Source organism: Fusarium mangiferae (genome assembly GCF_900044065.1).
Source record: "Fusarium mangiferae strain MRC7560 genome assembly, contig: FMAN_scaffold001, whole genome shotgun sequence".
Classification (NCBI taxonomy): Eukaryota; Fungi; Ascomycota; class Sordariomycetes; order Hypocreales; family Nectriaceae; genus Fusarium; species Fusarium mangiferae.
In genome coordinates, this window is record NW_024573921.1 from 4168796 (window position 1) to 4183235 (window position 14440).

The 14440-nt window shown below is 49.0% G+C and overlaps 5 protein-coding genes and 1 non-coding gene across 6 annotated transcripts; 3 read left to right on the top strand and 3 right to left on the bottom strand.

The window, feature by feature from the left end:
- Positions 1-607: 607 nt before the first annotated feature.
- Positions 608-689, bottom strand: tRNA. The gene is given in 2 exon segments: positions 608-642; positions 654-689. It is a non-coding gene; the product is annotated as a tRNA-Gly (tRNA).
- Positions 690-1750: 1061 nt separating this feature from the next.
- Positions 1751-3560, top strand: FMAN_01862 (uncharacterized protein; the record flags this gene model as incomplete). The annotated part of the gene is made up of 2 exons (XM_041823756.1): positions 1751-3223; positions 3276-3560. The coding sequence occupies 2 exons, from the start codon at positions 1751-1753 to the stop codon at positions 3558-3560; spliced, it is 1758 nt and encodes a 585-aa protein (XP_041677209.1).
- Positions 3561-3992: 432 nt separating this feature from the next.
- On the bottom strand, positions 3993-5103 carry FMAN_01863 (uncharacterized protein; the record flags this gene model as incomplete). Its single annotated transcript, XM_041823767.1, has 3 exons — positions 3993-4370; positions 4423-4621; positions 4676-5103. The coding sequence occupies 3 exons, from the start codon at positions 5101-5103 to the stop codon at positions 3993-3995; spliced, it is 1005 nt and encodes a 334-aa protein (XP_041677210.1).
- Positions 5104-5892: 789 nt separating this feature from the next.
- On the top strand, positions 5893-7909 carry FMAN_01864 (putative HET-6OR heterokaryon incompatibility protein (het-6OR allele); the record flags this gene model as incomplete). The annotated part of the gene is made up of 2 exons (XM_041823778.1): positions 5893-5932; positions 5982-7909. The coding sequence occupies 2 exons, from the start codon at positions 5893-5895 to the stop codon at positions 7907-7909; spliced, it is 1968 nt and encodes a 655-aa protein (XP_041677211.1).
- Positions 7910-8025: 116 nt separating this feature from the next.
- On the bottom strand, positions 8026-10324 carry FMAN_01865 (uncharacterized protein; the record flags this gene model as incomplete). Its single annotated transcript, XM_041823789.1, has 5 exons — positions 8026-8596; positions 8645-8968; positions 9024-9346; positions 9406-10128; positions 10187-10324. The coding sequence occupies 5 exons, from the start codon at positions 10322-10324 to the stop codon at positions 8026-8028; spliced, it is 2079 nt and encodes a 692-aa protein (XP_041677212.1).
- A 1127-nt stretch (positions 10325-11451) lies between these two features.
- FMAN_01866 (uncharacterized protein) lies at positions 11452-12548 on the top strand (the record flags this gene model as incomplete). The annotated part of the gene is made up of 2 exons (XM_041823800.1): positions 11452-12219; positions 12270-12548. 2 exons carry the CDS (start codon positions 11452-11454, stop codon positions 12546-12548), a joined length of 1047 nt encoding a protein of 348 aa, XP_041677213.1.
- Between the last annotated feature and the right edge of the window lie 1892 nt (positions 12549-14440).

The following is a 14440-nucleotide window of genomic DNA, read 5'->3' on the forward strand; positions in this document are numbered from 1 at the left end:
CAGTTCCCCTTACGGGATGCCTTGGCTATGGTTGTTTGACATGGGTTTATTCAGGTGGAAACTTGACTGGAGCCTCTGGCCAAAATAAAAGTAATTTTGTTCCTTTGTGATCATGATTATGATTTTATCATGCACCGAAAAGAGAACCTTAGTTCATCTTCCGACTTTAAATGTTATATACGGCTTGCTCGAGGGTCGGGCACTTGCAACATAATCTGATCAGAAGCCAACATTCAGGCTGTGCAGTGCAAGCATGTAATTGGATATTGGGGATACTCTGTGACACTAGCTTCTCTCCTCGTCCCCAGAAAGTTGCATGACTTGGGAAGCATCCTTGACAGATCTAAACAGGCCTTTAATTATTTTGGCATAAAGTTATAAGTGCATAATTGTGGGTAGAAATGATGTACTAAAATCCCAGTGCTGTGAGACGGCTCTGTTGAGGGCAGAGGAAATTGGCCAATTATATTTAAGCATTTACGCAGCGCCACACAAGACAGCCACCGGTTCTGCCACAGCATCAAAACTCGAAACACCAAGAGGAGAACATCGCGATATCGACAAAAAGAGATAACAGACTCGAGGAGAGCAAAAGAAGAGGTTGTACTGCGTAATCAGGGAATCGAACCCTGGGCTCCCCGACGTTACTCGAATGGCAACGGAGAATTTTACCACTAAACCAATTACGCTTATCTTGATGTCTCTGTGCTCTCGTAATTGGGCTCATGCAGCGAGACCCGCTGCAGATTATCGAACAGCGAGCGAGATTTCCTCTCGATTCACTGATAATGGTGTTATTTTTCGTGTAAGGTGATATAGAAACAAAGCCCCGTGTGGCCAATGGTTGGTACAACTTATTGATGGTCTCACCTGAGATTCAGATTGTGTTGCGTGGTAGGTTTGATGAACATCAGGTCCAGTCTTCCAATTGCTGGGTGGCCGGGTGCATACCGCAACCGGTCAATTCTTTCGCGTAGGTAACGCTATGCCAATATGAGAGATCTTTCCTCCAGAGGACGACAGATCAACGACCAGTTCGCTTAGAATCTAGGGTGAACTGACGCTGGAAGTTTGTCAATTCATCTTTTGCTTGTATAGGGTAGGCATCCACGCGTCTGATCGATCCCATCCGCGTAGCTCATTCAATTGCATCATAACCTCGCGTTCCCCAAGAGGCATATAAGCACGTGCAACCAAGATCTCGATCAAATTTTCAACAGGACGATTTGAACGATCACAAACTTGGATAAGCTTCTTTGCATTGAGTTCCACCGGAGTAAGCCGCCCGGTGCATCATAAACGGTCTCGTCTCATTGGCTGATGAGTGTCAGCCGCCCCATAATTACATCAGCGATTTTACCTTGCGACAGGCTCACGAGGGCAGGAACAACAATCACCTGCATTTTTTCTTCCTGCACCTGCCCAGAAACGACCGATCGGCCGATATTCGGGCCATCAAACAGCTGCAAGCAATCCGATTTTGATGTCTCACCTCAATTGAAGATTGGTCGATCATCTTGGATACCTCATCATTGGCATCGGCTTGACTGACTTTTAAGCAAATGCCAAGCTAGAGCCTTGTTCTCACCGTGGCGCGTGTCAGCCCCGCCAAATAAATCTCTCCAGATTCGCTACGCACATCCTACGTCACCACTCTTTCGCTCGCTCCCCCAAAGCTTGAGAGGTGATCATCCTCTACAAGCTTTCCCAAGGTCTGAAGAGGCCTTTGGACTGCAACGAATTGTTCATCATGGCGCCCTCACGAAGTACCTCCTCGAATGCTGCCGCCAGAGCCATGGCTGTCAATCGAACAGCCTCGTCTGGTTCATTCCATGCTGGCGCGCCGATCCCTACTCTGAGCTCCCTGCGACGACAGTCTCATCGATACCAGACCTTTCCTACCACTCCTCCCAAGACACCTCTCGAACAGCCGTACGCTCCGTCGAATGGAAGCGATTCCGAAGATGAAGACGATCACGAAGAGACGCCCTTGCCTGTGCGACAGCTGCTGTTGCTGGCGTTTCTCTCCCTTGCGGAGCAGACCGCGCTGAACTCGATATCGCCATATTTACCTGAGATGGTACTCAATATGCCCGGTATTCCTGATGACGAGGCCGGTCTATATGTCGGAATCCTCGCGAGTTCTTTCGCGTTGGCGCAACTGTCGACCAACTTCCTCTGGGGATACGCCTCGGATGTCATTGGACGCAAGCCAGTTCTGATCATGGGTACGACCGCTTTGATGGGGTGTTTCTGCGTCTTTGGCTTCTGCAAAGAATACTGGCAGATTGTAGTCGTCCATGTCGCAATGGGCCTTCTCAATGGAAATGCCGCATGCGTTCCAACAGTCCTGGGAGAGGTTACAGATCGCTCTAACCAAAGCCGCGCATTCACATACCTGCCCGTCATCTACTCCCTCGGTAGCATCACAGGACCTGCACTGGGTGGCATTCTTGTCGGCAGGATGGGCAAAGAGTACCCTTATCTTGCCCCTAACATTCTGTCCGCCGGTCTCCTCGCTCTCAGTGTCGTGGTGGTCAGCATCTGGTTCGAAGAGACACTGGATAAGAGTGAAGTCAACTTTGAGAAGCCTGCTTGGGTCGACAAGATTATTTCCTGGTTCTCTTCACCCACCCCCCCGCCTCGACGAGCATCTTGGAGCGCGCGCTGGCCTCGATCTCAATCCCACCAGAATCAGCCTCTTCTCTCCTCCGGGCGAGCGCTCGAATCCGATGACGATGACGAAGAGACCGAGAACGACGACGACGAAAGCGATAACAAGGCGGATCCGGCAATGTCCGCATGGAAAGACCTTAGCCGAACCACGATCCTCATTCTGTTCACGTATCTCGTCTTCCAACTCTCCAACATCTCCTTCAACAGTCTCTACCCCATCTTTGCCGCTACACCACCACCTGCTGGCCGTGACTTGTTGCCCAGTAAGATTGGCATCAGTCTGAGCATTGCAGGTTTGGCAAGCTGCATCTTCCAGGCTTTTCTCTTCCAAGCCCTCAAGGTCAGATTGGGCAATCTAGGTACCTACCAAATCTCGCTTCTGGGACTGGGCATTAGCATGCTGCTTATGCCGTGGGTTGGCTACGCCGATAGCAAGCCATTGTTTGGTCTGGGAAGTGGCAAGATGTGGCTGTACATTGAGCTTGGTGTGGTGTTGATCTTGAAGAACCTGTGCGCCGTGGGCGGTCTGTCCAGTGTCATGCTTTTGGTGAGTCCTCTAACGCTGCGCGCCATCATCAGAGCTTTACTAACCCCAATAGATCACCAATTCTGCTCCATCGCACTCCAGCCTTGGCAGCCTCAATGGTATGGCGCAAACCCTTTCCGCTCTTGGCCGCAGCTTCGGGCCCTTCGTGTCGGGTGGCCTCTTCAGTCTGTCCATCAATATCCAACCCAAGGGTGAGGCATTGGCTTGGAGCATCTTCGGCGGTCTGGCCATTTTGGGCTGGGTCTCATCTCTCTTCATCCGCCGTGACGGCCTTGAGAGCGACGATTGGCAGGGCTCGGATGAGAACCTCGCCGAGCAGGAAGCCGACGCCGCGTGAGCTCACTGTGGCAAACACCAACAAAAAATACAATAGACCGGGTTGGCATTTAGCATTGGATGGGTGTGGTGCATATGGGACATGGTCGCTTTGACGTATTGTCCGGGCGTATTGGAGAACAGACTGGGCTGCTTTTGAGAGTTGAGCGACGAAGTAACGATAAAGACTTTACCACCTTGGGATTTACCATTGTACAATTGATAGACAGAGTTGGATATAGCTGCTTCCAATTGGGCTGGCTGAGTGAGTCCGCGATACTTTTTATATTCTGATACTTGCTGTACTCGTCTCGTCACAATTGAGTTCTGGTACATGCCAAGGCCTATTTCGCTCAGCCCAGCGCAATCTATTTGACTATCTACTACATTTTCTTTCTCATCCAAGAACAGTCTACTTGATCTATTTCTAATATGCATGAAATCTAAATCTCTTCTATTTTCCCTCTTCCTTCGCCCTCCTCTCTTCCCTCTCACTAAACCGATCCCCAAAAAGGTCAAAATGCGGTCTCATAACAATGGTATATTTCACAAGCTCCTCCATACAATCGACAAGGCGATCACGATTCCCACTCGGCAGCATACGACTTCCTTCTTCCTCAGAAGTAAACTGCGTATAAGCCTTTGGCACAGAACTCTGGTTAGGTATTGTGAACATCCTCATCCAACGCCCGAGGATACGGAGAGAGTTGACAGCGTTGAAGGACTGCGAGCCGCCGCTGACTTGGGCGATGGCGAGGATTCGGCCTTGGGTTGGGCGGACAGATCCGGTTGAGAGGGGAATCCAGTCAATCTGTTGTTTGAAGATGCCGGTCTTGACGCCGGGTTAGCTTTACGGCGCGAGGTTAGAGGATTGGAGGGCTTACCAAGTTTCCATGTTGTTCCGGACTTATCCAAACATGGCCGTCGCTCCATTTGCTCAGCTCACGGAGGTCTTGAACCTTTGGGTGGTTATGTTGAATATCGTCTTCTTGAGGGAGGCCGGCTGGGTCGTAGACTCGAACATCGCAGCCGAGGCGGTGGAGGATTCGTGAAGCTTCGAAGGCGAGGAGGCGGGAATATGATCTGAGGTGACGTGGTATTAGTACCCAGCATTAAAGCCTGCGGATGAACACCTACCGACTCCGTAGACTACCGTAGAGGACTAGGATTCGCAGACGATCTAGGCCTTTATCGAGAATCTCGGACTGAACCATTTGGATAGCTGTGCTCAGCTCCAATTCTGCAATCCAATCATCGTTTATGTGCTTTTGTTCAAGAATAAACGGGCGGTATTTCTCTCGGACTTCAGAAGGGTCATCAGAAGGGTCAATGGCGAGGGATCGATAAGCAAAGGCTGGGTCTGGGGTAAGCTCGACTGCTGTCCTCCCAGCGTGGGAATTGTTGAGATCCCCGTGTCCGTTCATCTTGAGCGAATAAGGTCGATAGAATAAACTTATGTGACTAGTAGAGAAGTGACGGCTTATGAGTATGCTCTCAGAAGATCTGGAGCTCTTAAAGTTGGCAGTACGAGTGGAAAGTCGAAGGAATTGACGAGACAGAGACATTCTGATAGCAAATCTCTAGGGTTACTTCGCAGACGTGAGACATTATTAACTAACGATTAGGCTTTTTGACAGGTTCGCTCTACGTCGGACTTTTTCAAGGGTCCAAGTGCAGAGCCAGGGCTTGATCAATCATCTCCCGGGCATGACAGGCCCCCGATTCACCATCTTGATGGCGACCAATCATTGCTCGGGTATGACAAGGTCCCAGCCACGTCCAAGGTAAACCACGATATCCAGCTTGGAAAGGCCCAAGAACCTCAATATTGAGAGATATTTAGACATCCAATTTAATCTTTGATTGAGGTTACCATTGCTCAATGTTAAGAAGGCATCTGGCAGCATGCTCTGAAGAATGTCCAAGGCAACGAACATTAAATAAACAACAGGTAATGTAGAATAGCGAATAGCTAGGCACCATCAAGTTCACCATTTTCCACTTCGTAATTTGGCTGAGTTGCTGTTTGTACAGTTGCAGATGGGGCTGAGACGAGCACATGAAAAATGAAATCCCAATCAGGCAGCGGCTGCCTAATTTCCAAAATACGAGGCTGTGCTGTGTAGTACAAGCATCAACCGACTTCATTTATATGACGCTCTAATCCGAGCTCTCCACGACTCAAATTCCCCAGACCATGTCGTTTCTGCATTGAAACAATCGTTATACATCATGACACGATGCGGTCGGTGTTGATGCGGAAAGGTCATACGCCGATTATATCCCTCACCTTCAACAGCTCTCGTCCAAGATATTCCTGGTGGAAGGCTCGTAGAGAGGTTTCACTGCTACATATGCCTTCTCAAAGTAAACCCTTCACCTCTTGCTCGAGATGTATATACCCCGCCTGGTGCTGTGTAGCAATCTACTGACTTGACTCGAGGCAGCCAAACATTCAAATGCGATAGACCCTTGAACCAAGACTCCTTCCGAATCTTTACACTTGATGCTGGAGAAGGGAGCGATGAGCTCCAAGGTACTCTTCAGACATACCCACTCGATGCAGCTCCCAAGTATGAGGCTCTCAGCTATGTGTGGGGACCTCCCAATCGAACCAAGACAATCAAGTGCAACGGCCAAGACTTCACTATCACTGATGGCCTTGAGGCGGCCCTGAGAAGGCTGAGACTCCCCGGAAAGTCGCGTCACATATGGATCGATCAAATATGCATAGACCAAGACTCTATAACAGAGCGGTCAGAGCAGGTCAGCATCATGAGGCATATCTACTCCAATGCGGAAATCGTCAATGCATGGCTTGGTCCTGCTGATCCAGAGGTAGCATCTTCTGCAGCTGGAATCATTACAACCCTGGCAAACTCGAAACCTCGCCTTTATGAAAAAGATGTTTTCCCCGAGGATCAAGAATTGCTCGACCTCGGCCTGCCAACCCGAGATTCACCGGACTGGGACGCCTTAAACTCAATGCTCGCAGTACCATACTTCTCCAGAGTCTGGATCATACAAGAAGTGGCAGTCGCTTCAGACTTCGCACTACTTTGGGGAGACATTACCATCTCGAAAAGCGAGTTCAAGAAGTTCAGATTGGCCGCTCTCTACTACAAACTCTCCGACGTAGACGTCGAAAATGGCTCACCAGGAGTGCTGTGGAACGCAGTCGCCCTCTTGTACATGGGACACTACAAAGTTGGGGACGACAGTCTCTTGCACCTAGTCTCGTCGACATCATCAACCAACGCAACAGACGCGCGGGACAAGATCTTTGCGTTGATTGGACTTGCTGGCGATAGGTCCTACGGCATGGTGCCAGACTACAGCAGGAGTGAGACAGAGGTCTTTTCGGAATTTGCTCGTTTGGTGATAGTGTCGGAAAAGAACTTGAATATTCTCGATCATTCATATGTGGAGAGTCCTGAAGACCCAGAACGCCGTCCTTTTTGGGCACCGAGATGGCAGTCTGACGATGGTTCGCATAAACACTATTTGATCAACTACCATTTCGCTGCCTCACGATATACGCCTATCTTACTGGTTCCATCAATGAGCGAAAAGGTGCTGAACCTCAGAGGCATCCAGGTCGATTCAATCGGAGACGTGCGTGATAGGGGAATCGACATACACCAAGATATTCCTGCTGTCGTTGATATGATCACACATCACACGGAGGTCTTTAGCAAAAGATACGGCTCAGATATCATCCGAACAGTCCTCCTGACAATGATGGCTGGCCATGAGAGCTCTGGTCCCATGATCAACCACGTCAGAACCCGTCCAACCGACGACGCATATATCAAGAATTTCATAGCCTTTGCCCTAAAATTCACGATTCAAGCTCACATATCCCAAGACGGTAGAGAAGTCAATCAGAGGAGATGCCTCGAGCTCGTGAGGCTCGCCGCAAAAGGTATTTCGCTGCCGGCCGAGCCATGCTGGACATCACACGAGGACTTTGAATTCTTGGAAAGAATGCTCACAACTCTTTATCCGAATGATCCGCCGGTTGTGGCGGCTGATTTGAACATGCTTAGCAGGATCGACTGTGATTTTGTCGTGGGGCCGCAGCGGTTCGAAGAGTTGATTCGGACTTCTCACCACAGCAAGATATTTGTTACGGAAACAGGCTATGTGGGTTTCGGACCTCGTTGTATGAGACCTGGGGATGTTGTTTGTGTTCTGTTTGGAGGTAGGACGCCATATGTCATACGGCCAACGGCAGCGCCAGATGAATACCTATTTCTTGGGCCAGCTTATGTACATGGGCTTATGGACGGTGAGGCTATTGATGCTTGGGAGAAAAGCTATCGGACTGGAGAGCAAGAGATTCAGGATAGGCTGTTCAAACTCTTGTAAAGAGCAACAATTCAACACACCACAGAATTAGTCCTTATTCCATAATCGAAATGCTAACAAGACAAGCTATGCAAGGGTATAACAACTCCCAAGACACTCCTCAAACCAATGCCCGTCTAATCTTCCTTCTTGTACACCGCAAACTCATCAAACAGCGCCACCTCCTCAAACTTCTGCGCAACAGCCTGGACATCCGCCTCGTCCCTATTCGTCATGGCCAAGTCAAAATCCACAATCAAACTCGTCGAGATCCCTTCACCATGATGCCCTCCCTGCCCCTTTACCTCCGCCATCAGCCTCTTGGCCTCTCTGTTCGTTATCAACCCGTTATTGATCGCCATTGTCAGAAAAGCCTGTGCTATTCCCCCAAATATGGGATATCCGACATACAAGTGCTGCCAGTAGCGTATGCACAGGAGAAAGTAAAACTTGGCTGTGGGGTCGTTTGTTTCTCTGCAGATTGTATTGGCGATGTGGATTAGGGATATGTTGATATAGGGCATGTAGCTGTTGGGCATTTGCTGTGTGCGGTAGAGCAGGGCGAGTCGTTTTAGTTGGTTCAGGGAGGCGGAGAAGATGGTCTTGGGGGTGCTGTCTTGGGAGGAGAAGGATTTGAGGGTGTAGGTTTTGTTGTCTCCGTGGGCGAAGGGACGAAATATATCCAGGACTGCGCAGTGGAACCACATACTAAGTACCAAGTCAGTTAAATACCTCAAGCAGAGTTTGTAGACTCACTGGAATAACATGACGTGCTCTTGGCTGTTTTGATCCCAAGCCATGTCTTTACCAAGAGAATCCGCCCAGGCCAAGATTTTCTGATACTTGGCTTCTGCGAAAGCGATGGGGACACGATCAACGACTGGTGTCCCGTCTGCTATGGAGTAGACTACGGCTACCTCCTGAATCACAGTGAAGAACTCGCACAGCTTGGTAAATGAGGAGCCCATGTACTCTGGCAGCGGATGTTCAGGCCATACGTCATCATCTCGTTCGTGACCAGGTATTGGTAGAGAAGGCGGTATCGCTATACTCTCATCGTGAAAGTACAGAACGTGAATCCTGTGTTGAAACTCTCAGAAAAAGTCGAATGAACCAATTTTGACGAGTCACTTACGTTAACCAGTTATAAGTGCCCCAGGCAACATGTGCGGTCATCCGAACTAAGTCACCAGGCAACTCCTGGAACGCTAGCGACGACGGACTATTCAGCGGGACACTGTATAAACCAAGTCTCCTTCCCATGTGGCGAGCAGCAGCAACGAGTTCTTGGGCTAGTTCCTCATGTCCATGGAAGCGACAGGCGAGGCTGAAGGTGTTGATAGCCGCTAGGGTGATGAGGTCGTCGAACGAGCCCTCAGCGCGAAAGAGCCTTTCCGTTTCTTGGAAGCAAAGACGACCAACGGCTACGGATTCCAAATCGAAAGCTGTAAATGCATGCTGCCATCTGAGTCAGTGTGTGTCGCAGGAGAAGAAGAAGAAGAAGCTGAAGCACTCACACAAGCAACGTATAATATCGCGCTGACGAGGAACGTAGAGCAGAACTGGGGTTTTCGCTCCACGAGACTCTCGACGAATAAATCAGCATCGACAAATCCCACGATCGTCTGGTCCGTTTCCAGAAACAGCGAGATCATCGCCGCGGCAGTTTCATTGCTGATCGGAACCTTTGTCCAGTACGAAATATCAACCTCCTCCAGCCGACTGTCGCAAAGTGAACGAACCCGATCTGACGAAAGGACAACAGGACTCGCCGGCGATATCTTGTGCACCAAAGTCCCCGTCTGCGTCGCAGGAAGCGCCGGTTTTTCCAAAGGCGAAATCCCAAGAGAGGTTATGTCAATCGGCACCAACGTCGGATACACAATGCCATGCAACGCTGTGAGTTCAAACTCAACCCTTGAATTCGTAGTCGGTAATATAGCCTGCGCCGTCCTGTGATTCGACAGTCGTATCCTGGTATTCACACTCCCCTGCAACGACGCAAAGGCCCCATTCAGATCCGCCGGGGATCTCAGCCTCTGCAGGAGCTTGAGCGCATCTGTCTCCGGTAGTGTCTTGAGCTGCTCTACTATATCCGCGTAGTGGTTAAAGCTGTGCTGCAGGGTATCAAGCTGTTTTTGAATCTTGATTGTAGAGTCAACTGTTTTGGGGGGTATGCGGTAGATACACGCCAAACTGCGCGTTTGACACTGATCACAGGTCGGTTCAATACCATTGCACTTTTTTTTTACCATTTCTATTAGTTAAACGGGTAGTATGAGTCGGTGCGAGACTCACGGCACGTTTCTTTTCGCGGCAGGGATTACAGGCTATCCTGACATGCTGACGCTTGCGTTTGGCCACGCGGAACTTGCGGTCGATCTCATCGGCGTCGTCTCTCGGGGCCGGCTGGATCTTCCTGTAGTTTCCTTGCATGGTTCAATCACACCGTGCTTGGTTGAGTTCCGAGTCATGGTGCTGATAGCGGGGGAGGTTTATCGTGGGCGGTTGATACGTGGTGGGGTGATGTGATTTGTGAAAACAGAGGGGAGGAGAATAAGCTTTCGGGCTTCGGTTATACTTTGATGCGTGAAATGCTTTAGGGTAAGTTCGTGATATGATTGAAGCTATCACGAAAACAGATGTCTGTGAGCTTCGGCAGTGTTGATACGGTGTTAGATTGGTTAGAGAAATTGTTAGAGTTTAACTGCCACGTAGAAAATCGCCACCAAAAAGACTTGACTCATGCGGTGCAAGTTTGACACTCAGCATGACTCTTGCGCGCCTTACTCAGCAGCCTCAGACTTTTTTCATCTCTCCAGTTTTGTAATAACGGTGAAGAAACGAAACGAACCGCATTGACCGGAAAGCACTCGGCGTTAATGCGAAAATTCGAGTCCCAGCTCAAATGATAGACAGCGCTAGAAGGCTGTAAAGAATTCTACTGTTCGATTCCACGACCAACCAAAAGAAACGGAGACGCCGAGGTTCAGCGCATCAAATCCATTCTCAGTTAGTTATCCGAGCATCCACTGCACCCCGCTCCCGTTTCCGTCTTATCCTCACTAGATAAGATACGTATTTGTCGAGAAGAAATAAGGATCTTACTGCATTGGCCAAGTCATACATAGTAAACCTCGGCATATAACGTAAACACGCCTTGTTTATTAATATGTTATTGACTCTCAGCTTGTAGATTGGGTGATGTGAACTTAACTACCGTGGCATCATCCATGAGGTCATTACCGCTTTGGGAAACATCACCGTTTATGTGGACCTCCCTCGCGCTGTGACGTTTTTTAGTTGTCGAAGAAATTCTCAATGCTTTTCTCCCTTACAAATCAAGCCTCCAACGAGCCTCGGTATAATGCCAGCGCCACTTTGACGTGGCTTCGGTACTTGATGCACCGTGTCTTATAAAAGTTGCAGTGACGTCGTTCATTTCTCATATTCCTATCATAACTTCATCTTCATCTTATATACCCTTTCCTCTCATCTCATACACTTCATCGCATCTCATACTCTTCTCACACAACACACAACACACAACACATACCGCCAAAATGACACAGAACAAGACTCTCGTTTACAAGAAGATCCCCACTGGTCTCCCCGTGGCCGGTGAGCATCTCGTCACTGAGGACCGCCCCGTCGATATCGACTCTGCTCCCCAAGGCGGTGTCATCGTCGAGCTTCAATATGCCTCCTTCGATCCCTACCTGCGCGGAAAGATGCGCGACACATCAACCAAGTCATACGCTCCCGCTTTCGAGATCAACGACCCCATCGTCAACGGCACTCTTGGCAAGATCATCAAGAGCGACACCTCTGACTTCTCCGAGGGCGATCTCGTCACAGCCTACCTCCCCATCGCCGAATATGTCCGCGTTGAGAAGGACACCCTTCCCAAGGTCAACATGAGAAAGGTCCAGAACCCTCACAACCTTGACCTTGGTCTCTTCCTCGGTCCTCTGGGTATGCCTGGTCTCACTGCCTGGTCTGGTCTTCACCAGATCGGTAAGCCCAAGAAGGGTGAGACCATCTTCATCAGCTCTGCGGCTGGTGCTGTTGGCCAGATCGTTGGTCAGATTGCCAAGCGTGAGGGTCTTACTGTTATTGGCTCTGTTGGCGATGATGCTAAGCTTGACTTCATCACCAAGGAGCTTGGTTTCGATGCTGGCTTCAACTACAAGAAGGAGAGCCCCAAGGACGCTCTTCCTCGTCTCGCCCCCAACGGTATCGACATTTACTTCGAGAACGTCGGTGGCGATCACCTCGAGGCTGCTCTCAACAACATCAACGTCGGTGGCCGTATCCCTGTCTGCGGTCTGGTAAGTTAACTCTCAGTCCATTCTCAAATATCACAACTGACAAGTTGCAGATCTCCGAGTACAACACCCCCGCCGACCAGCGCCAAGGTGTCAAGGGTCTCCTGAACCTCATCGCCAAACAGGTCAAGATGGAGGGCTTCCTCGTCGGCAACCCTGCATTCGGCCCTGCCTACTACAAGGAGCACCAGGAGAACCTCCAGAAGTGGCTTGCTGACGGCAGTGTCAAGGCCAAGCTTTTCGTTACCGAGGGTATTGACAACGCCGCTGAGGGTTTCATTGGTATGCTCCAGGGCAAGAACTTCGGCAAGGCTGTCCTCAAGCTCAAATAAATTAATGCGATATGATGATGAATTGTATAAATTGGGATGGGTCATATAGAATCACATAATGAAAAGTTATAATGAACCAAAAATTCTGGGAATAATTGTGGCTTTGGCTGTTCCGTGCTACCGCATTATGCATCTGTGAGACTGTCTATGGGTCAATTCGCTTTTAGCAGCGTTCGCATGCCATTGAACGATATATCTATGCATTAGCTTTAGCTTCTGAGCATATATAAGACCCTGAAAACTAGTGTAGAAAGAAAATCCCGGCTTGAGAAGCGCATAGCCTTATATGGCATGTAGTCTTCAAGTTAATCTCGAATCCAACAATACTGCAGCAAAATGCCCCGATACAAGTGTTGAAATGGGGCGATGATTTACCAGTAGCTTGCCTCGTCCCTTACACCAACTGGCAGTTTGAATACAGTGAAATGACCAACAACTGGAGAAGAACTCTAGCTTTCTACTTCAAAGACGATTCACCAGCCACGCTTGCAGTGACAAACTTGAGAAGGGGGGAATGCTTGCCGTTGAGAACGACCAACTAGATACGGAGCGGTGTGACCCAGGTCCTACAAGTAGCACAACGTCCAGGTCTTTCATCCCAAGAGGTGAACAAAACTCAGATAAGTTCAAGATAATCGCATATCGCCAAATCGGCAGTCCTACCTTCGCCACTTCACCGGTGGTGCACAGTTCAACACAATTATACCTTTAACATTGTGTTTTGGCGTCTCGACAGAGGGAACCATAGTAGACTCAGAAAAAGCCTTCGTAAGAAAATGAACAAGTTCCCCTTCAAGTAGCATAACTTTCGATGCTGGTCCTTCACAGGCTTATGCACAGATGAAACAACCCATATTATTTTGGAGCTATAAACTGCAGCCTCGTAAATCTGGCCTAAGGATCACCTCTCTTTTGGAATAACACTAAGAGGCTCATTAGGCGCTCTAAGGTTGAACAGTCTGTGGGCACTCGATCACGATAGGGGGTTACTACGGAGAGTTTGCGCTAAAGATGCTAGAAATAGCTAAATCACTTGGCTCTTGGTTGCTTGGGGCGCTTTCTCAAGGACTCTGAGGAACTCGTATAAATGCTGTAGACACCATTGACGTCTTGCGGTGTTGTAGGTCGGTTCACGCGCAGCGTTGAGAAGCAAATCTCACAGGGTAAATGAATGCTCACATTGTCGCCCTGTCCCATATTCTTTCACTCGGAATAACTTGCCTGTCTGCGATCCGCTTCCTTCAACAAAAGAAGGGCGCTAAACACAAAGCTTTAACTACTGCATGACCCAAATGGAATGAATACCGAGCACTCATTAGCCCTGGTAACTTGCATCTTTAGTCAGCTACTGGCATAGGGACAGCTGCATCTCATCCTTGCTGAAATTTACTTGAATTCACTCCTAGACTGTGAAACGATAATCAGATTCCAAGTGTCATCTTGCCGGTTGCCATGTACTACCTTCAGATACTCCTTTATCCCTGAAATATCTCCTATCAGTGCAAGTTGAGACAGCTCATGATACAAATAACAGTGAGCAACGGTTGGTTCAGAGCAGAACCAATTGAAGAAGATACTAAGGAATCCTCGTAGAATTACAGGTATCCCCGAAACTAGACATCGCTGTTAATGATCAAAAACAGCCTTGATCAGCTTAAATTCGAGTCTCGAGTCCTGTTTCACAATGCCGAAACACTTTCAACTGAACCTCGTTACTATGCTGACAATATCAACATACAGGACTAGTATTTCAAGGTCGGGGAGCAGAGAGACTCACTGGATGTGTCACCTCAATTCCAATGCGGTTTGCTAACTCTGGCAGCCACTACGCGCTTATGAGTACTCCTGGCAGTCAGCTAGGAGTATTCTCGTATCACTCCATGTCTAACCTA